Raw genomic sequence first — 21,957 nt, forward strand, 5'->3', positions numbered from 1 at the left:
CCACATACTCACAGAACAAAGATACCAGCTAAACTTCTTACATCTAACCTAACATGTACCAACCTGCTTCCAGCAACTCAACCGCAAACAACACCCAACAGGCAGATGCCGGCGCCTCCGAATCTCCCAGTTCCACAGTGATCGCAGCATTATTTATCTCAGAGCTTCTCCAACAAAACAGCAAAGAAACCGAACTCTACTTCTTCACCCTCGTCCGCTGCATATCCAACCTCCGATCCGAGGTAAAGAACACCATCCAAAGCTTGACAACCAACGGCGACGACGACGATGTGGTGGTATACGGTGCATTGCTGCTGCTGCTCCGCTGCGCCAATTCCAAATCCCGCTTCCACACTTCTATGATCGATGGCTATGACCTATTCCGCACAGCGTACACAGTTGCGTTAAAGGCGTTCGCTGACAACAACAATTCCATCGCCGGTTCCTACCACCTGCTAATGACTCTACCAAGCTTCTACACTGACGCCGTACTCTTCGCCCAGCGCGGGAGCGAAAAGAAGAAAGCCAAGTACACTGAGATCATGAAGAACATACGCGAAAGGATGGAGTCGGACGTTACCCGAAGCTCAGATACTATCCGGGGGATGATCGTTGAATTCCGGGGTATACTCGAAGATGACTTTGCTACGAAACATCGCAGGACGAGGTTTGGTTACCCGAGGAAGTTTGAGGCTGTTTGATTATGATGGGTTAGTGATAGTAGTACCCGTAGGCGCTGGCGCTGTATATCAGGTATCAGGGATATCTTGATGGAATTTAAACAAGTAATTAGGTACCGTAGATTTTGTAGATAGAGCCGAGATTCTTTTTAATCAATTAATAACTGTTTATATCCCGGTATCAACGACATTGAATGTACTATTGTATTAACGATGATTGACGAAGCCTACGGAAGAAAACCAAATTGAACCGTCAATCTCTCAGTTGCCCATTGAAATAGCCCTCAATAATGCCTCTGAGCGTAATTTTACCCACCCCGAGAGACCGCAAGTTATATCATAACACGTACGCAGAACTCCCATCTGGAAAGTCACTGACTAGAACCTACCTGATTCCAATTCCAAAGTATGTGTGGTGTAGTATACCTTGAAGTAGACTCACGAGGCGGACAAAGATGATGGAGAGAGATGCGGGAAAGAAGGTGGGCGTTTCCATTTTGAATAAGAGAAAAAAGAACAAAAATGAAATTTAATCTTGAGCCTGAAACCTGAATCTCAATCTCAATCTCAAAGTAGGGTAACATAACCGCGAAGCATCAACAAACGAAGCATCAAAAAACGAACAACGAAAAAAAATCAACCCAACCATCAACCCACCTAACTATCCTCAACATCAACCAAAACACCCCCCTTCTCCCTCTCCCTCTCCCTCTCCCTCTCGCTCTCCCACACCGCCAACGCCTCTTCCTCCTTCGCCAACGCATCCTCCCACCCCTCCACAAACAGCTCAGGATTCTGCGCCGGATCCGCAATCGTACCCGCGATCTTGCCGCGGTTTTTGGACGTCAGATCGGTTTTCCACGCTGCGACTGCTTTAGGCACCAGACTGTATTTATAAAAACAAGAGAGCAAGATAAGATAAGATAAAAGGGGAGATTGCGTTGTCAGATGGATGGTTATATATAACAAAGGGAAAGAGAAGAGGGGGACGTACCGAGGCGCGTATGTCCGCGCGAAGAGCGCCGCTTCAGGCGCGCGCTGTGTGCGTATGAGAAGGTCGACGCAGCCTGCTGCGTCCCCTAACAGCAGCGTAACCGCAAACGCGAGGTTATTCTGTCCTTTCTCGGCTATAAACCAAAAAATAAAGTCAATAGTCGTCCAAACCAGCCAAAACAGCCAAATAGCCAAATAGCCATACAGCAAAAACCAAAAAAAAAAAAAAAAAAAAAAAAAAGCCAACTCACCCGCTTCCCTCGCAACACCCTCCAACCCCTCCCTTCCCCCAACAGCCGCCATCAAAAGCATCAACGCGCCCACATCTCCCGCGCGCTCAAAGCACTCCCGCGCCATCTCGAACCGCCACTCCCCCAGCGCCCTATCACCTAGCGCCTTAAACTTCACAGCGCTTTCCGAAGGAGGGGAGGCGCGCGCGATGGATAGTGCTGTGGATAGATCCGAGAGGGCGAGTGCGAGGTCGAATTTGTGCTCGGGGTCTGTGGTTATTTCGAGTGCGAGTTCTTTGAGGTCTGGATGGGAGAAAAGTTATTGATTAGAAGATGATGAAGATCAAGATGAAGACGATGAAGACGAAGAGGAAGGAAGAAGAGCAAGAAAAGAACACACACCCCGCCCCTCCAAGAACCTCGCGACCTTATTAACCTGCTCCTTGGGCACACTCGGGAGAATCTCGCTCGCAGCGTCCATATCGCCTCTCAGCACCGCCGTCTGATACTCAACTACGGCGAGCGAGAGCGCGTAGCCGTATACATTGAGCTCTTTGTCTGCGAGGTAGACGCGGTTGTGCGCGGGGATGTAGCCGAGGAGGTAGAGGGTGCTGTGTTATCGTTATCCAGTGTCCAGTGTCCATCGTCGAAAGCATTTTTTTTTTTTTTTTTTTTTTTTTTTGCGAGAAAGGAGGAGGGTGAGAGATGGAGTGAGTTTATGGAGAAGAGAATATGTGATGGAAGAGCGACGTACGTATCGAATGGACTGATAGTATACGACTCCGTGCCGACAAAGTAACACAGCCTGTTCGTAGCGGTCGTATAGATAAAACAGTCTCCGACCCATTTCGCCGACTTGACGCTGCATTAATGGATGGGTATGTGTGAGTAAACGTGCAACGTGAAACGGAAACGCGGTCGCGGGGGAGGAAAATGCGATGCGATGAAGAATGAAAAGAAAGGAAAGGAGAAGAGAGGAGAAGAAAGGGGTTGGAGAGGAGATGGATGCAACATGAAAGATGCAAAAAAAAAAAAAAAAAAAAAAAAGCACAAGGCACTAGCACTAGCACTAGCACCAGCACATTGCTCAAAGTTAGAAATTTCGAAATTCAAAATCTCGAAATCTCAAGCAACAAAAACACCCTCTAAAAACCCCAAAACAACAACAACAACAATTGTCCCAAAGAAACAGAAACAAAACCCACCTCTCATTAACCTCAGCAACAACCTCAAACGCCTCCTCGACCCCCTCATCCGCAATCTCCTCCATGCCGCCCGCGTCGACGCGCGCATCGTACGCTGCGCGGTCGAACCGGAGGATGTAGAACGTGTCGGACGATGTGATGGCTAGGAGTGTGTTGGTGCCTGACCAGTATACCTATAAGAGAGAAGGTCAGTTAGCGGAAGAGAATGAGAGGGAGGAGAGTAAAAAAAATCAAGACGTGACACGTACATTCTTCGCATCGACATCGATCCTCCTAACCACCTCCCCGCTCTCCCAATCCCAAAACATCACAAAGCCCGCGCCCTTCGCACCCAACAACACCCCCCCAAACAACCCATCCACGCTCCACGCACCCCCTCCCCCTCCCCCACCCACGCCCTTCACACCCACCCCCGGCCGCTCACGAAAGCTCCTGAAAATCTTGATCTTAACCCTACTCTCCAGCACCGCGTACGTGTTCGAGTCCGCTGCCCACGCGAAGGAGATGGCTGCGCCGAACGCCTTGTTCCGCCAGGCGAGGGCGGTGTAGATGATGTATTCGCCGTCGCCTAGGGCGGCGACGAAGCGCCCGTTTGGCGAGTGGGTGAGGGAGGAGGCGAAGAGTTCGGTTGAGCCGAGGTCTTTTGGGGACAGGGCGAGGCGGGTGCCGTCTGCTATTGCTGCTGCTGCTGCTGGGGAGGGGGAGTCAGGAGAGGAGGGGGAGGAGGAGGAGGGGGGGGAAGGGAGGGTTTGGAGGTTTGCGGAGAGGACGTCGTGGTTCCGTGTGTAGATCAGTTTGCCGGATGTGTCCATGCTGAATGTAGGCTCGTCCCTCCCGAGCTAGTCGATACGTCAGTATACACAGGTATAGAAAAAGCAAAGAAAAAGAGACGTACGGAGATGACAACCACACCATCGTCAAACCCAACCGCAACCTCATTCGCATCCTTCCGGAGCGCAACACACCACGCGCGCTCAAGCGCATACGAAAGCGTGCTCTCAACCCTATACGTCCCGCTATTCCACACCTTCACCGTCCCGTCCTCACTCCCACTAACCACCACCGGCAGCGCCGGGTGGAAGACGGCGAACGAGACATTGTTCGTGTGCCCCTCCATCGTCTGCACGCACGATTTGGAGAGGTAGTCCCAGACGCGCACGGTCTTGTCGTCGCCGCAGGTGACGAGGTAGGGTTTGTCCGACCCCGGGTAGAAGTCGATGTAGTTGACGCCTTTTTCGTGTGCGTCGAGCGTGGAGTTGGGCGTTGGGGAGGTGAGGGACCACATTTTGACGGTGCGGTCGAGGCAGGCCGAGGCGAATGTGTTGGGGTCCTTGGGGTTGAAGACGAGGTTCATGATGAAGTGCGTGTGGCCTTCGTAGACCTGTGTGTGTCGATTCGATTAGCTTGGTTGTGCTCATGCACGCTGCGCGCGACGCGCACGCACCTGGACGTTCTTCCACCCCTTCTCCCAATCCCACGCCTTGATCGTCATATCATCGCTGCCCGTAAGCACAACGCTCGCAGCAGGATGCACCGCCAAACACCTAATATAATCCGGATGCGCTTCGAAGCCCACGACCTTCTCATGCGTATTATAGTTAAACACGCGGAGCTGGAAGTCGTCGCTCCCCGCCACGAACCAGTTCTTCCGCGCGATGAACTTGACGCACCGCACGGGCACCTCGGCGACTTCGAAGGACTTGACGAGCGCGCCCGTGGTGTGGTCGTAGATGTGCACGGAGCCGTTGTAGAGCCCTGTGAGGAGCCACGGTTCGGTTGGGTGGAAGTCGACGCCTTTGACGCGGTCTGAGCGGGACAGGAGCTTTTTCTGTGTGTATTACAAAGTCAGTGGGTGTGCGGAGGCGGAGAGGGGGAAAGCGTACTTGGATATCGAGCAGCATTTGTGGCTGTCGTGGATGTAGTAGCGTAGCGAGAAACCGACGTGGTATCCGCGAATAGGCTGCGGGAGAATTACGTAATCGATCAAGTTTCACCAAGGGCACAGACGGCCGTTGGCGTGACACTCACACTCACACTCACACTCTTCTTCTCCTCCAACACTCCCTCCCTTCTCCTTCTCTTTCTTTCTTTTCTTTTCTGTTCCTTTTCTTTTCCCCCAGAGCGGGCAGCTATGGCTTCCCCGCAGACAACACAGGCCATCGCCTCGGGCGACCTCGTCGACCTCGTCTCCTCCTCGGGCAAAGCGACCATCTACCCCTCCGACGACACCCTCCTCGCCGTCCTCCACGCCCGCTTCCGCGCCGACCTCCCCTACACCCGCATCGGGCCCACCGCCCTCGTCGCTGTCAACCCGTACAAAAGCCTCGCTAGTACGAGCGACGCCAGTGCGCAGGAGTATGTCGAGCGGTGTTATAGGGATACCACCCCGGTGGGTGTGGGTGTGGGTGGGCCACGGCCGCTCCAGCCGCATGTGTATGAGATGGCTGCGACGGTGTATATGCTTATGCGCAGGCGGGGCGAGAGCCAGCGTGTCCTTGCTCGGTGAGTATTTTCATTCTCCTGACGATGGCAATGATGATGTGACATGGCACTACCTACACTACAGCGGCATCACCGGCTCAGGCAAAACCACCTCCCTCCGCCTGCTCACCACCCACCTCCTCCGCCTATCCACACACACGAAAAAGGAGCACAAGCTCGCTGACCAAATCAAATCCCTCCACATTGTCCTAGACGCTTTCGGCAACGCCAAAACTCTAATGTCGCCCAACGCCTCGCGGCACGGCCGGCTGCTCGAGCTGCACTTCACATCCACCGGCCGCATCGCATCTGCAAAAGTCCTCACGTACGCACTGGACAAAGCGCGCTTAGTCTCCCTCGCACACGAAGAGCGCACGTACCACGTGTTTTACCAGCTCCTCGCCGGCGCGACGCCAGCGGAGCGGGATACCTATCAGCTGGAAGATCCGTCGGAGTATGCGCTGCTAGCTTCGTCCGGGTGCTACAGGCTCCCCGCGGGCCCGTTCAGCGACGACGCAGCGGGGATGGGCGAGCTGCGCGATGCGCTGCGGGTGCTGGGGTTCAAGCCGAAACATACATCAGCGATATTCAGCGTGCTCGTCGCGGTGCTCTTACTAGGCAACCTCGAATTCGCCGACGGCGACGCGCACGACACCTCCGCGCACGTGGTGAACGCGCACGTCCTGGAACACGCCGCGCGCCTGCTGGGTGTCCCGCCCGACGAGCTGGGGCAGGTTCTGACGAACCGGACGAGTTACGTGCGCAAGGAGCTGTACACTGTCTTGCTTAATGCCGAGCAGAGCGCGAGGCAGCGCGATGGGCTTGTAAGGGACTTGTATGCGATTTTGTTTGCGTTTATAGTGGAGACGTGTAATCACCGCCTTGCACCACTATCCACGGACCCTCCGCCCCACGCGCAAATTGCGATACTGGACCAAGCGGGATTCCAAAGCCGGGGTCCATCCGGGACGAGCTCGATGTCGCTCTCAGGTGCACAACCGCTGATATCCGCGTACGGACCCAACACGTTCGATGAATTCACCGTCAACTTCTGCGACGAGCTCGTGCATTCGTATGTGCTGCGGCACGTGTTTGACGATAGTGTCGGTGCGAACGCGGGGATGGTGCGGGATGGGGTTGGCGGGGTGTTGCCGCAGGTGGATGTGATGGACAACGGGGCGTGTGTGGAGATGCTGCGCGGGGCGGGGTTAGGCGAGAGAGCGGCGCGGAAGCCGGGGGGCATGTTGGGTGTGCTGGGTAAAGCCTGCGCGGCGTATAAATCGGGCAAAGAGAAAAATGGGGAGAACAGGGACGAGGAGATGGTCGCCGAGCTCGCCGCCAAGTTCAGCGTGCATTCGTCGTTCTCCGCTGGTGGACAGCAGGAGAGAAGGCAGTTTGGTGTGAACCATTATGCGGGGAGTGCGAGCTATGATGCGCGTGGGTTTGTAGAGAAAGACGCGGACTTGCTCGATTCGGCGTGTGTTGCGCTCCTGCGCGGTTCCGCGGAGACCTTTGTCGCGAAATTGTTCTCCGGGCCGAGTCTAGCGGCCGAGCGGCACAGTAAAGACGAGACCATCGTCGTCCAAGCGCAAGTCTCCTCCCGTCCACTCCGTGCGCCTACCTCGCTCCCCCAGGAACCCGACTCCGAGCAGCAGCAGCAGCATCCGAGATTGGATCCAGGGAAAACGTACCCCGTGACCACACAGCTCAATATGACGCTAAGCGACATCTTCAACGCGCTCGACACGCTTAATGGGCCGTCGTCTCCGACACCGCTGTTCACTATAACATGTCTCAGACCGAACGACTCGCTCTCGCCCAACTCGTTCGACAAGCGGCGGATAAAAGCCCAAGTCCGCGCGCTGCTCCTGCCGGACCTCGTCGCGCGGCGGTCCGCAGCGGACTTGCCTGTGACGTACACGCGCGAGGCGTTCTGCGAGCGGTATGTCCCGACGATGCGCGGGGATACGGGGGAAAGGGTGAGGCAGTGCGCGCGGGCGAATGGGTGGGTTGAAGAGCGGGATTATGTGCTTGGCGAGGAGAGAGTGTGGGTTGGGTATGGCGCGTGGAAGGGTGTGGAGGATGCTGTTAGGGCGCGGGAGAGGGAGGCGGAGGGCGGGAGGGGTAGTGCGGAGGATGAGTTTGGTGGGGAGGCGGGGTATGTGGATGATAATAATACGGATTATACGCATGGCACGGCGGAGGGCGGGAACGGGAACGGGCTGGCACCGCCGTCGGGCTATTTTGGGGATAGCGCGGATAATTTGTTGGTTAGTAGGACAGGCGCGGATGGTGCGCGGTATCATGATGCCAATGCCCATTATGGCGAGGGCGGGCTGAGGACGCCGAGGACGCCCAAGGGATACGCCGACGCGGACGACGCGGGCGTATGGGGGTCCGAGTACGAGAACGAACACAAAGGGTCGCCTGAGATACTGCCTTACGGTAGCAACGCCAACAACGGCGGAAACAGCGGAACGAAGGAGATGGTGATCAAAGACGCGCCGAATGCGGTGGAGGAGCTGCCGACGACCACATCGCGCCGCTGGTGGCTGCGCCTCGTCTGGCTCACAACATGGTGGATCCCATCCCCGCTCCTGCGCCTCCTCGGGCGGATGAAGCGCCCCGACGTGCGTCTCGCGTGGAGAGAGAAGGTGACGATCTTCTGGCTCATCTTCCTCTTCAACGCCATCGTCATATTCTACATTGTCGAGTTTGGAAGGCTGCTTTGTCCGCGGTTCGATAAAGTCTGGAGTATAGGCGAGGTGAATGAGCATCAGGGCGATGAGGACTTTTGGGTCGCGATTCAGGGGACCGTGTACGACGTGTCGAATTTCGTGCATGGCGATCACAGTAACGGCTACTTTGGCATCAAATCCAACTCCCCGGACGTCCTATCGCAAATGGCCGGGCAGGACCTGACATACTACTTCCCGCCCCCGCTATCGCTAGGCTGCGCGGGGTTGGTGAACAACGGGCAGGTTGCGCTGCAGAGGCAGAACTGGACCGACTTTGCACCGCTCGCGCATCACGTCAGCGGCGCGCTGCAGACGCAGGCGCCGGATATGGAGAACGAGCGGTGGTATGTGGACACGTTTTTGAAGGTGATGAAGCCGATGGCCAAGGGCCCGTTGGTGATTGAGAGCAAGACGATTAGGGCGATGGCCGCGGACGATAATGTCGCCAAGGTCTGGGGGGTATATGAGAACCAGCTCTTTGATCTTACGGACTATGTGTTCACGCTGTCCCAGCAAATCAGCGCGCCGGAGTATGCGTTCCTTGATTCGGATCTGGTGAATGTGTTCAAGCAGCGCTCAGGACAAGATATCACCGCCCCGCTGAACGCTGTGCTGGACTCGTTTAACTCGACGTACCGCGCGCAGCACACGTCGTGTTTGAAGAATGTGTTTTTGGCGGGTGAACCGGATTTTAGGAAGAGCGCGAGGTGTCAGGTGCAGAATTATTTGTTGATTGTGTTTTCGGTTATTATGATGGCGTCGATTTTGGTTAAATGTGCGTTTCTATTTCTTTCCTTTTAACATCAAGAGAGAGAGAGCTGATTCATGGTGTGCTGTTAATTTTATTTATTTATACAGTCCTCGCTGCACTCCAACTCGGCTCGCGAAGACAACCCGAACTCCAAGACAAATTCGTCTTATGCCAAGTACCATGCTACACAGAAGGCGAAGACTCGCTCCGGCGCACCATCGACTCGCTCGCCGCGCTAAACTACGACGACAAGCGCAAGCTCATCTTCATCATCTGCGACGGGAACATTATAGGCCATGGGAACGACCGGACGACGCCGCGGATTGTGTTGGATATTCTGGGTGTGGATGCGGGGGTGGATCCGGAGCCGTTGCTTTTTAAGAGTGTGGGTGAGGGATCGAAGGCGTTGAATTATGGCAAGGTTTATTCGGGCCTTTATGAGTTTGAGGGGCATATTGTTCCGTGCGTTTTTTCCTCCTCTCCTCTCCCCCTCTCCTCCTCTCATATCCCATTAACCTAAAACGTAAACTCTTTTTTTAAAAAATTTGTGCAGATACATGGTCGTAGTCAAAGTCGGCAAACCGACCGAACGCTCCAAGCCGGGAAACAGGGGCAAACGCGACTCGCAGATCCTCGTCATGCATTATTTGAACAGGGTGCATTTCGATGCGCCGATGTCGCCGTTGGAGCTGGAGATTTATCATCAGATGCGGAATGTGATTGGGATTGATCCGGCGTTTTATGAGTATATTTTTACGGTGGATGCTGATACCGTGCGTCTCTCTCTTTTTCTTTCCTTTGTGTTGGAAGGCTGATGCTGACGGTGGTTTTTTTTTTTTGGGTGGGGTGAATAGACGGTGACACCCGACTCGCTGAACAGACTTGTTGCGTGTAGCGCAGACGACTCGAGTATCATTGGAATCTGTGGAGAAACGAAGCTGACGAACGAGGACGGGTCGTGGTGGACAATGATCCAAGTGTACGAATACTACATCTCGCACCATCTATCCAAAGCATTCGAATCCCTCTTTGGATCCGTAACTTGTCTCCCAGGGTGCTTCTCGCTCTACCGCATCCGCACAGCAGATAAAGGACGGCCCATCATAATATCCAATCGCATCATCGAAGAATACGCCGAACCGAACGTTGACACCCTCCACAAAAAAAACCTATTCTCTTTAGGGGAAGATAGATTTTTAACGACGCTTTTGATGAAACATTTTCCGACGTTCAAGACCAAGTTTACGCCGGATGCGACGGCGCATACGATGGCGCCGGAGAGTTGGAGGATTTTGTTTTCGCAGAGGAGGAGGTGGATTAATTCGACGATACATAATCTTTGTGAGCTTGTGATGTTGCCTGAGTTGATTGGGTTTTGTTGTTTTTCGATGAGGTTTTTTGTGTTTTTGGATTTGATTGGGACTTTGGTGAGTGGTTTTTTTTTTTTTTTTTTTTTTTTTTTTTTTTTTTTGGCTCTTTGAAAGGCTGATGGTTGATGGGTTTTTTGTTTGTTTTTTTTAGATGTTGCCTGCTACGGTCGTCTATGTGAGTTGTTCTCATTTCATTGATTCGTTCTGAATTTGATAACTCATATTGTCGTTTTTTTTTTTTTTCAAGCTCATTTACCTAGTCATCGTCGTCGCACTTAAAAAAGCCGCGTTGCCTACGATCGCGCTTATCATGTTGGCTGTCACGTATGGTTTACAGGTTCGTATTCTCATCCATTTCCAAAAACAAAAATACAAGAAAAAAACAATTTTATTGATGTGGTTGATTTGGCGATAGGCGTTGATTTTCATTATCAAGAGAGAGTTTATGCTTGTTGGGTGGATGATTGTGTATCTCCTTTCGTACGTCCCCTCTTCCTCCTATCTTCCCTCTTCCCTCTTCCTCTTACTCTCCATTGCTTACCATTTCAATCGTTCACAGGTACCCAGTGTACAGCTTCTTCCTCCCGGTATACTCGTTCTGGTGCATGGACGAGTTCAGCTGGGGTAATACCCGTGTGGTGATTGGAGAAGGGAAGGAGAAGAAGGTTATTACGAATGAGGATGAGAAGTTTGATGAGTCGATGATTCCTCTTAAGAAATTCAGCGGTGCGTTTTAGGTTTTACTTTGTCGTTTCGATGTCGATGTCAGAGGGGATTGCTGATGCTTGTTTGTGTGAAATGTAACAGAGTATGAGGCGGAGGCTTGGGAGACTGCTACGCGGCACTCGGACGATACGGGGTATGATAGCAAAGCGCGCTCGAAATCGCACGGACAAGGTCAACATGCCCAGCGCTCGCGCGACGCCTCGCCCCATGCAAACGCCAACGCGTACAACTCGGCATCGCAGTCGGGCGATTATTACCGCGATACGAATGTGATGATGCAGATGCAGAGGACGGGTGGGAGTCAGCTTTCGCATAGTAATGTGTCGATGCATCTTGCTGGGCAGCAGCAGCAGCAACAACAACAACAGCAGCAGATGCAACAGCAGCAGCAGACGATGTCGCAGTATGGGATGCCGCAGATTCCGCCGTTTATGCCGTTTGGCCAGGGTCCGGGGTCCGTTGCTGGGTCTGATTACGCGCATAACGCGGGTGTGGGTGTGGGTGGCATGGGTATGCTCCCGCCGTTGGGGTACCAGAATTCAGGGACGATGTCGATGTATGGGATGATGCCGCCGAGTCTTAACCCTATGATGACAGGTGGAGCGATGTCGTTGTTCGGCGCTGGAGGTGCTATTGGTGGTGGTGGTCTTGGTGGTGGTGCAGGGGGAGGGGGAGGAGGGGGTAGTGTGAGCGGATCACAATCCGGTCATGGGCATGGGCTAGGTGGAGGAGCGATGCCCCCGACGCTGCCGCAGACTCTTAATAGGCCGATGTCGACGTTCTCGATGGCGACGAGCGTTAACCCGTTCGCGGGCCCTAGTTTGAACCCGAATCCATCGGACGATGAGCTGTTCAGTGCGCTGAGGAATTATTTGAGTACGCAGGATTTGATGTCTGTTACTAAAAAGTGGGTGGTCTTTTTTTCTTCTTCTTCTTGCTTTCTTTACATGAATTTTTTTTGTTTTTTCTTTTGTTTTTTTTATGACTGATGACTGATGACTGATGACTGATGACTGATGACTTGACTTTTTTGCTTGCGCTTTGTAGGACTGCACGAGAGGCGATTGCGGCGAAATTCCCAAAGGCGGATATGGCGTCCCGAAAAGAGTTTTTGAATCAGTCGATTGACAAGATTCTCTCTGAATCATAGGGGTCATCGTTATCATCTTCATCATCATCATCGTCATCCCAAACACGGGCGATATTTGGTTCGATACAACTTGGGCCTGGACGACTGGTATTGAACCTGGACACTCCTTATATTTCTCGTTATGCACTTTTTCTTTTTCTTTTTCGTTTTTTATAGATTTCCTTTTTTTTGGACGATTATAGGATTTTATTACTTTTTTTCCGACTCTCTCTCTCTCTTTCTCTCTCGCTTGATTGATCGATCGATACGCGTACGCGTACCCGTATGCTTGCTTGTTCCTGTCTCCTGTCTCGTCTCGTCTATTCCATCCTAGTAGCATATCCACATCATTATCCCATTTTCCGTTTTCCATTTTCCATTTCTCATATCGCACATTATTACTTCACATCACATCACGTCATACATCATACATCATATCATATCATACACACTCGCACCGCAACCGCAAAACACAATCGCACATTACGTCTATGCCTACGCCTACGCCCTCTCTCTTGTCGTTTTTTTTTTCTTTTTCGGACATCTCGACACTTCACTCGGACGCTCCGTCATCCCCATACATATATATAATGTGTAACGAAAATGAATAGTAGTTAGTCGTTTTTTTTTTTCTTTTCTTTTTTAGTTTTTAGGTTTTAGTATTACATAGTAGGACTTTTGTGGACCCCTCAGCTCCCTCCCTCTTTTTTTAGATATGTGCATGTATGCATATATATTTGGTTTTGGTTTTTGGTGATTTTGTTTTGGTTGTTTGGTGGGTTTGGAATGAGTTGGGAGTTGTGAGTTGTAAGGTGTTACTTTACTCCCAATGACTCGGACGTGAAACGACGGGAGTGTTGCTTTATGACATTGATAGGAAGGGTTTAATTAGTGGGTCGCGTATCGCGGAGCGTGTTCAGGCAGGTCTGTGCCATCTGCGGAGGTTATGCAGCACCTCACTGCGTTGAACACTTTTAACATATGTAACCGGTGCAATATTGAACACACCACCCATGGTCTTGGTCAACATCTTGGTTTCACGCTTCGGATGCTGGTCTGTTACTTAACGTTCGACTCGGATGACTGCGTGAATAGTTCACGTTCTCCTGGTCCCAAATAGCCGCAAACTCGGACGTCAAGCTCTTTAGCTCGCTCGCTTCCCCCAAGAAGACTGATGATGCGGGTGGTAGGACACCGTTGTTCATCCGCAATGCATAGGCTATGCGTGCTCTTGAGTTCAGATTACTTGCAATAGTTATCAGTTTAATTTATTAGTCTGGCACTGCCCTCATTTAACTAACAGCTGCAGGGCCGAACATGAGTGTTCCTATATTAATAGGAGGTAAAGTACTAACTCGCTGATCGTGATAACCCTTTTTATCGCCTAAGCATGGCTGTAGAAGCCTGGTTTTGAACAGGCTGTTAATACACATGAACGCGCGTGCATTTGTAGGTCAAACTAGAGAAAATTGATTAGCAGTTTAAAGCGTGTCTCGACGATCAGGAAGTGATGTGAGAACCACCACTTTGTTGATGTCTGTGGCCCCTGTGTGTTCATCTGTTGACTAGTCTGTGGTGTTAAGTGTTCTGGATGTCTCGATTACTGGCAAATCAAGGTCCAGTAGCCTTGGTTGGTGTTACATGCCATACTATTGTAGTAAAGTGATAGTACATAATAACCCTTAATACACTAAATTTTGACGGAAGCCTGGCCTCACGAAGGGAGCGCTTAATACGACTTCTAATCGTCTTGCAATTGATTCCGCTAACAATGCCTGAGCCATTCTTTTTATCTATATAAAGGACTTTGTATGAACTCGTTTATGCCAGGTTTCTACCCACATAACAATCTGGTAAGTTACTCCTTCTTCAAGATTTACATCCTCATCCACTGACCCGTCTTTCACTATGATGATTGACCATATTCGCACTCGTACAGTGTACCAGCAAAGCCACACACAATGAAGTTCACTACATCATTTATTTCGTCGGTCATGCTAGCAATCTCTTTGCAATTCGTGCAGAAAGCATCGGCTCTTCCCCAGGGTATCACATACTCTGGAAACAGGAATGGAGGAGCAGGGGGATCAAACTTCAATGGAGGAACGAATAACATTGGATCTTACGGCCACGGAGGCTTCAATTTTGGAAATGGGGGTTCATACAACTTTGGAACTGGTTTTGGTTATCGTCCCTGATTTGCCACGGACTCCAGAGGATGCGCGGCTGCAGAATAGATTGAAAAACAGCGCATAGAAATGATAAATAAATATAAAAGCTATCTTTGAAATAACACGAGTTATTTGGCTTGAGCTTTGCACAGCTATAACATCTTGCAATGAAATATTATCCACAAATGTGCTGTTTTGTGACACAAGAACCATTATTGATACTACTCAGAGCTTTAAATCTGAATCATCACACATCACACAGGTGTAAGTATAAGTAACTGGATTAGATTTGATTGTACATGTGTGTTAAAGTATTGATAAACCTTCTGGAAAGATTCTGTACTCTAATCCTCATGTGGTGTTATGATATCCTCGACATCAATGCCTGCCCCAAAAATTTGGTCTGCTGGGTGTTTATAGATGTGCCATGCTAACCCCCTTAATTCGGTAAACCTTCTGGAAAGATGCGGTAAACCTTCTGGAAAGAGGCTATAAACCTCCTGGAAAGACGCGGTAAACCTTTTGGAAAGATGTCTTATTTTCCGGTGTTGACCTCTTAAAATACCGCGCACGTCAATGCCAGCATTCCGATACACTCTGCCGTTGAATTCCAGCCGTGTTGTGCGCATTCATAAGTGGTAGATTGTACTTTGTTCGGCTGTGCGGGCCAGATAGTCGGGGAGACCAGGATGATGCTCGTGCCGGCTTGGTGCATGGCCGATGGGGACTACATGGTGATGAGGTGGCTGTAAGCCTTCTGGAAATGTCCGGGTACTGCTGCTGCTGCTTCTGCTTCTGCTGGTGAGGTTGATTGGGGAGATTAATCTCCATGTGCGAGTTAATTGTGTTGTGTGAAAGGTGGGTTTACTGAGTATTGGAGGCATGTTAGTAGTGGGGAATTTATAGGAATTCGAGGTGTCTTTGTAGGCACTCAGTGCCTCAGCGCTTTGAGTGGCACAGGTAAAACGGGCTGACGTGGCCAGCTGAATAGAAGCGAAAACGGAGGCGGGCCATGGCCGGGATGTCTTTTAAAAATGTATTATGTTTGCAGTCACTGCCATTGGCATATCAAATTCTCTTTTGTGATGCTCGTAATCTGAAGCAGCATGGCCCTACATTGTTTTATCTACGTGTCTTCAATGGCCCTGCTAGCAATGTTCTCGAATTGACCAGTCCATGCCATTCTCATACCGAAAAGGGACTGGTACGCATAAATGAATGTAGGTGATAAAATTGTTTGGGCTTTGTGGCCTATTCAAATTTAGGCGGGCCACAATTTCGTGTCCAGCGGGTTTGCGCCGGTCATGTAGACAAGGTTCAAAATTCAACTTTGAATATCCTGTCTTACGCATTTATCCAATATCCACTGCATAAACTCTCAATGCAGCTATCCCTCCCTTTCGCCACCAATCCACTACACCCGTTTACTGCTTCTGTTCTTGCAAAACACATAGCTGACGACTCGAAAGCCTGCGGCCATTTTTTGTGAGCTCGAGGAGGATTACCTTCTCATTGTTTCGCTGGTGAAAGAGAATACGATACCACAATGTACGTCCCAATGGATTTCAAAATCTAGTTACCGAGACCTTAAACAGCCAATGGTCGTTTTTGGGACATTTGCATGTGCTAAGAAGTGGAGCAGATTATGAACAGAAATGTAGAAAAAGCACAATAGGCCTCAGACGAGTGCAGAGGTAAGTGTGGACACCGTCAAAGTGTGAAGTCAGCCATCAATGCATCAAACGGATCACAAACATGAGTCTCCGCTTTAATTGGTGTGCACGGACCAGGTATCGAGTCAATCAATGTATGCCTGTGAGCTTTTGGCAGACCTCTCGGCCACACTACCTCTATGACATATCCATGACACCAGTTTTTTTTGAATGCTTGAGCTTGAATCTTGAGGCTTGAGGCGCGAACTGTTTGTTTTCTTTGACCCGTGTACCAACATCTAGTACCCGATTCGTAATAGTACAGCCGCTAGCCACCGAGCGATGTTGTACTCGGTTGTCTTCTACTATTAGTTATTTGTGGTCTAGTCAATGTTCTAGCCTGCACATTACGCTGAAATTGTAAGCTTCAAAGGCAACTTTTGCTGTTGTGAGCCAATACAAATCAGTTCTAGTGTGTTGCAGAGAAGTGCCTCCTCTTGCATCCAACTAGCACAGATCTTGCTGACACTCTGAGCAAGTTGTACTGTATTGTCCACCCGAATAGTGTTCCCGTCCTATATAATGGTCCTTATCGGATCGTCAAAAGATGACAGTATTCAACCCCCACCTAACCAAGGTACGTTAATTGATACTAGCAGACTGAGCTCTAACAAACCGACTCACCCGTTTGCTGCAGTCTCATACGCTCCCGTTTGAGGTACAGAGCTCACTAACATGCAGTGGTCTCCATCGCGATTGCTCTTCAATTTCAAGTTCACCTTCCTCGTAGCTGTAATCTCGGCATTACTACTACCCATGTCCCGCTGCTCTGCACTGCCTTCCATACGCAAGGAGTCCGAATCCGAGTCTGTGTTCAACGACATAACAATCCTACCAGACAGCATTGCTACCGTTAACGATGCCGCCTCTACATCCAACCCATCCGACTCCAGGCGCATGCAAGTCGATGACACCAGACCCCTTGCACTCGAATCTACACCCAAACTGATAATACGCCAGCTTTACCCCAAATTTCCGGCCCCAATGAGCATTGAAGTATGCAAAGAGTCTTTGCTCGCCTTGGGATGTCCGCTGGGGTATTATAACCTTGATCTAGCTGCGGAGCTATCCTACATAGCACTACGAAAATGGAGAAAGGCCCATCCTGAACAGGACTTTTGTATTACATGCGTCAAACCTTCTGTTCCAGAGTAAGTCCCTTGAACCTATGTGTGGTCAAGTAAAGCGTATCTATAAGTATATGACCTCTTGTCCTTGTCTTTTTAGGTTCTCTCCAATTTATTCTTCTGAAAAGAACCGCTCGTAAATTACAAATGTAGAAGGTAATTGTTTGATAAGTTTTCCTGTGGACAGTTGGAGATCTGATACGCCAATATCCAATTTTAGGGCAGCAGCGAGGTAGGCAGCTAGACTGAGGATGGATTGAAAATATGAGTCTGACCAGAGTCTGACTGAGATACTATACATACAATGTTTGGTTGAAATCAAGTTTGTTGCGAAATATTTTGTGACTGTCACTTGGTCTTGTGCATCGATCAACTCACAGTCTTGAACAACGACACTACGCCATCAAACCATTAAACCATCGTAACTTAACGCTCATTTTCGTGATGCATCTAGAGATGGTATGGCGCATTCGCCCTGATGGATGACTCAATACTAAGTTGCAGCCAATATTATAGATCCGGATCAACTCGAGTTCTCCCTAATTTATATCAACTTGAAGCATCGCGCCATTCAGTTTGGGAAGGGGTATGATTCGAATCGTCTCATTGACAGAAGATCACCGGGTCGCCATGTGGGAAATGAAGGAGGGTTCGCCTGTCATGCTTGATAAGTAGGCTCTATGCAACTGCGACGACCCCTTCCCCAGTAGAAGGACGTCCTGCCTCGGTCGTTATCGCTATCGTTCTCGTTCGTCGTTCGCGTCCGTGTTCTGGACTTTTCGCGTGTTGAGTTGAGCGGGAGGACTTTGGTTTAGCTCTACTTTCGTTCTTGTGTTCGAAATGGCGTCCCCCGAGGAGAAGACCGCTGCTTCTTCATCAAGATCCAGTATCTCCAAACATGAACCTGGAACCGACAATGACAATGGCGACCTACCCAAGCCCAGCAATCACAACTCGCGTTCGGGCACGGCAGTCAGCAGGCTATGGAGGGCACTTCGCGCAGAGAAGGGAAATGAGACGCAGCGCGGGATGCAGAGTCGGCATTTGATGATGATTGGTACGGTTGGTGTCCATCCTGTCGGTGCCAGTGGTTGATCTCATTTCGTGATCTTTTTAGCTATTGGAGGTACCATTGGTACAGGCATATTTCTGAGTGCGGGGTCGGTATGTGACGTTGGGCTCGATACCTCGTACTCTGATTTACATTCCATTGTCTGGTTATTGCAATAGGCTATCGCGTTAGCCGGTCCTGGAAGTGCACTACTCTCCTATTTTGTTGTTGGACTTTTCGTTTACACCGTAGTGATTGCCCTGTGAGCTGCAACGTGCTCTTCCTTTCGCAATACGGATCTTCCTTACCAAAGATTTACTTACAGAGGCGAAATGTCATCCATGTACCCTGTGTCAGGCGCCTTCTCGGTATTTGGCGCGCGATTCGTGTCTCCTGCCCTGGGCTTTACTCTAGGATGGAATTACTGGTTACAATGGTACGAAGAACTTCCTTTTTTATTTTATTTTATTGGAGAGTTGGCTGATGTTCGTCGGTTCGTAGGAGTCTTTCAATTCGTAACGAATCCTCTACATTTGCGCTGAACCCATACTGAAACTTGTGGTCTAGCAAGCGAATTGACAGCAGCGGCTGTCATTCTACAATACTGGACAGATGCTTTGCAACCGTGGCATTGGGCCATCGTTATCATCGTTCCAATTTTTGCGATTCAGTTAATCCATGTCAGGGTGTACGGTCAGTTTGTTTGAAACATTATAACATTCAACCGTGACCTATAACCATTGCTCCAGGAGAATCGGAATACTGGTTTGCAATGATAAAAGTGGTCATGATCATTTTCTTCATCATAGTAGGGTTGATTTTCGACTGGGGAGGAGTAAAAGGCCATCCTGGCCCTGTAAGTTGTTATCTCCTTGACGCGTAGCTTCTGGTTAATGAACGAATTTACCTGCAGGGACTTTCCAATTTCCAAAACGGCCAAGCATTCATCGGTGGCTTTGCAGCATTTGCGCAGACCTTCGTATATGCGTTCTATTCTTTCGGAGGCATCGAGCTCGTCGCGGTTGCCGCTGGCGAATCCGCGAAGCCATACAAATCAGTTCCTCGCGCGATCAAAGCTACCTTCTTCCGCATCATCTTGTTCTATATCCTTACTATTTTGACTATTGGGCTGTGTATCAACCATGCGGATGATACTTTACTCACAGCGGCATTTGGTATGTCATATTCTCCATAGTCATCCTGAATTATTACGAGGTTTACTGACCTACAAATCGCGAAATTAAGACAGTGACGTGGCTGCGTCGCCGATCACCGTTGTTTTTGTACGCGCGGGTTTTGGCGCAGCGGCGCACGTCGTCAATGCAGTGCTACTCACTGCAGTCTTGTCCGCGACAAATTCGTGTTTCTACGCCAGCTCACGAATGCTACTCTCGCTCGCCCGATCCGGCCACGCGCCGCGCGTCTTTGGTTGGGTCAACAGCCGCGGTGTGCCCGTTCCTGCTCTGATGTTCGTCCACCCTTTTTATTGTATAGAAAGAAAATTTTCTTACCAGCCAATGCCGATTTTAGGATGGCCCTCGCCTTTGCATGCCTCACATTCTTGACCACAATCTGGGGTGAAGGCGTTGCGTTTACATGGCTGCTGAACATTACAGGCATCTCCGCCCTGCTCGTGTGGACCAGCATCGGCGCTATATCGATTCGATTCAGAACGGCGTATAAAGCGCAAGGACGGTCGTTGAAGGATCTGCCGTATCGCCAGCCTCTGTACCCATTGCTGCCTATCGGTGTGATTATCCTGGGGACGCTGATGTTCGTCGCGCAGGGGTATGCGGCTGTGAGACAGGAGCCGTTCGAGGCAAGGGTGAGTGTTATAAGGCTCTCCTAAGACAAATCGATTAAACGCGCTAACGAATGACGAAACAACGATGTTTTAGAACGTGGTGGCCACCTACATCGGCGTCGCGCTTTATATCATCCTCTACACAGGGTACACACTGTACGAGAAGTACGTCCTGCGCCGTCCGCTCAGCAGTCACTTTGTTCCACTTCAAGAGGTCGATCTCGACACGGACGCTGTCTGGGCTCCAGGCGAGGGCGAGTCTATACGTGCTGCGGACCGCAAAGCCCGCAAAGAGAGGATTCAAGCGAGCGACCGGCCGGGATTGACGAGGGTAGGGGTCTGGGTGAGGAGATACGTTAATTGAATCTTGTTTTTTTCTTCTTTGGGTAGAATGGGTTCGATTCGAAAAAGGTGTGTGGGTGTACACGCTATGTGTATGAGACTGTTCAAGGCTGCAAGCCGGGTACATATGCACTCAGACCGGTGTGATGCCAGGCACCATATACGATATTCGCCAGAGCTGGCTAGATGCTGGGTTTCATCCTCACTCTCAAGCGAATGGCGAATGTATGCAGACGCGTGGGCGCACGCCTGAGATATCATGTGTTCATGAGGATCGCATGAGGTCAGGATTTGGTCAGATGAGGTCATTTCATTATGTTGCGCTCTTGGCCTCTCTAGCTTCTTTTTTTATAGCATTTTTATTTCACATCTACACAGGAGTATTCCGCTATGGTTCTGCATTTCAAGTTCATCGTGGAGTCCAGTGTGTAACAAAAAAAAGGTTGGCTGCATCGAACTTGATTCTTGGAGATTGAGATTCCGCTCTGCGCTTCCGTATGTTGAATACAACGCACTGCTTGACGGACAAAGCACGGGACAGAGATTTTATTCCTGCCATTTATCAGGAAATGGGGTGATATGGCTGCCGCTGCCCGCCTTGCCCAAGCCTGCTCAGCGTTGGCATATGATTACATCACATTGAATTAGACGACCTTGGGCGGGCGGCATACAGACGCTGGTGCGCACGACGCTTGAATGAATAAGCGTGGTGCACCCTTTTTCTCGTCTTGTCGGAATTTTGCGTTCTGTTATTATGCTCGAATACTTTACGCTCTTGGGTTTTCACGGATTAAGGTCTGTTAAGGTACATCATGTCAAGAATAGAACATATGGCGCTTGGTGTGGAGTATGGGGCACCAGAGTGCCAGCATCCTCCCCAGTTCCTCCCGTGTGGCGCGTCCAACATCGTCTCCGTCCCCCGTGGGCTGCATAACGTCGGACTTGGCGCAAAAAAGTATCCGCTCCGAGTTGTTACAGCAACATCGAGAGATAGTATCTCAGTGTGCTGCCAACTCGGATTCTCGGACTCCAACGGCAGCGAGCCTACGACAAAAAATTTTACGTATCGCGGATACTCCATTGCCATGTGTAGCGCGCCGTAGGGCAGAGGGATAACGCGTATTACAATGCACCGAAACGACAAAATAAACAATCAGCCCTCGCCGTCCTTTTGATGTATAGTAGATTTGCCACTTTTGTGCTCCTTCCGAGATGCTATCACTGTACATATCGCTGCGATGATAAGTGCGCTTCAGAACTTGAAACAATTCAAGATGTGGAACACGGTGTTCGATGTCCAAGTCTGCTCCAGCAAAGTCGCTTGGGAGCGTATCAAAGTGCGCGACATGTGCTCTAGGACTAAGTGAATGAGTGAATGCATAGTTCCACAGTTCGATAGGCTTCGCGGCTTGCCGTGCAATTCCAGCGTGATTTGATAGGCAGTTCC

The 21,957-nt window shown here is 50.4% G+C and overlaps 5 protein-coding genes across 5 annotated transcripts; 4 read left to right on the forward strand and 1 right to left on the reverse strand.

Moving 5' to 3' along the window:
* Nucleotides 1-53: 53 nt before the first annotated feature.
* JR316_0004197 (uncharacterized protein) lies at nucleotides 54-701 on the forward strand (the record flags this gene model as incomplete). The annotated part of the gene is made up of 1 exon (XM_047889966.1): nucleotides 54-701. One exon carries the CDS (start codon nucleotides 54-56, stop codon nucleotides 699-701), a length of 648 nt encoding a protein of 215 aa, XP_047749727.1.
* A 636-nt stretch (nucleotides 702-1,337) lies between these two features.
* Nucleotides 1,338-5,009, reverse strand: JR316_0004198 (Coatomer subunit beta'; the record flags this gene model as incomplete). Its single annotated transcript, XM_047889967.1, has 9 exons — nucleotides 1,338-1,566; nucleotides 1,675-1,807; nucleotides 1,925-2,206; nucleotides 2,306-2,514; nucleotides 3,109-3,281; nucleotides 3,357-3,947; nucleotides 4,004-4,489; nucleotides 4,553-4,936; nucleotides 4,992-5,009. The coding sequence occupies 9 exons, from the start codon at nucleotides 5,007-5,009 to the stop codon at nucleotides 1,338-1,340; spliced, it is 2,505 nt and encodes an 834-aa protein (XP_047749728.1).
* Nucleotides 5,010-5,239: 230 nt separating this feature from the next.
* On the forward strand, nucleotides 5,240-12,324 carry JR316_0004199 (Chitin synthase 6; the record flags this gene model as incomplete). The annotated part of the gene is made up of 12 exons (XM_047889968.1): nucleotides 5,240-5,610; nucleotides 5,675-9,102; nucleotides 9,186-9,540; nucleotides 9,632-9,851; nucleotides 9,933-10,223; nucleotides 10,271-10,390; nucleotides 10,600-10,623; nucleotides 10,696-10,785; nucleotides 10,864-10,928; nucleotides 11,008-11,174; nucleotides 11,256-12,081; nucleotides 12,222-12,324. The coding sequence occupies 12 exons, from the start codon at nucleotides 5,240-5,242 to the stop codon at nucleotides 12,322-12,324; spliced, it is 6,060 nt and encodes a 2,019-aa protein (XP_047749729.1).
* Nucleotides 12,325-16,942: 4,618 nt separating this feature from the next.
* JR316_0004200 (uncharacterized protein) lies at nucleotides 16,943-17,453 on the forward strand (the record flags this gene model as incomplete). The annotated part of the gene is made up of 2 exons (XM_047889969.1): nucleotides 16,943-17,337; nucleotides 17,414-17,453. The coding sequence occupies 2 exons, from the start codon at nucleotides 16,943-16,945 to the stop codon at nucleotides 17,451-17,453; spliced, it is 435 nt and encodes a 144-aa protein (XP_047749730.1).
* Nucleotides 17,454-18,153: 700 nt separating this feature from the next.
* Nucleotides 18,154-20,532, forward strand: JR316_0004201 (Lysine-specific permease; the record flags this gene model as incomplete). The annotated part of the gene is made up of 11 exons (XM_047889970.1): nucleotides 18,154-18,370; nucleotides 18,431-18,477; nucleotides 18,544-18,626; nucleotides 18,690-18,800; nucleotides 18,866-18,879; nucleotides 18,932-19,057; nucleotides 19,114-19,220; nucleotides 19,278-19,539; nucleotides 19,610-19,832; nucleotides 19,895-20,189; nucleotides 20,263-20,532. The coding sequence occupies 11 exons, from the start codon at nucleotides 18,154-18,156 to the stop codon at nucleotides 20,530-20,532; spliced, it is 1,755 nt and encodes a 584-aa protein (XP_047749731.1).
* Nucleotides 20,533-21,957: the final 1,425 nt, after the last annotated feature.

Source organism: Psilocybe cubensis, chromosome 4 (genome assembly GCF_017499595.1).
Source record: "Psilocybe cubensis strain MGC-MH-2018 chromosome 4, whole genome shotgun sequence".
NCBI classification, from domain to species: Eukaryota; Fungi; Basidiomycota; class Agaricomycetes; order Agaricales; family Agrocybaceae; genus Psilocybe; species Psilocybe cubensis.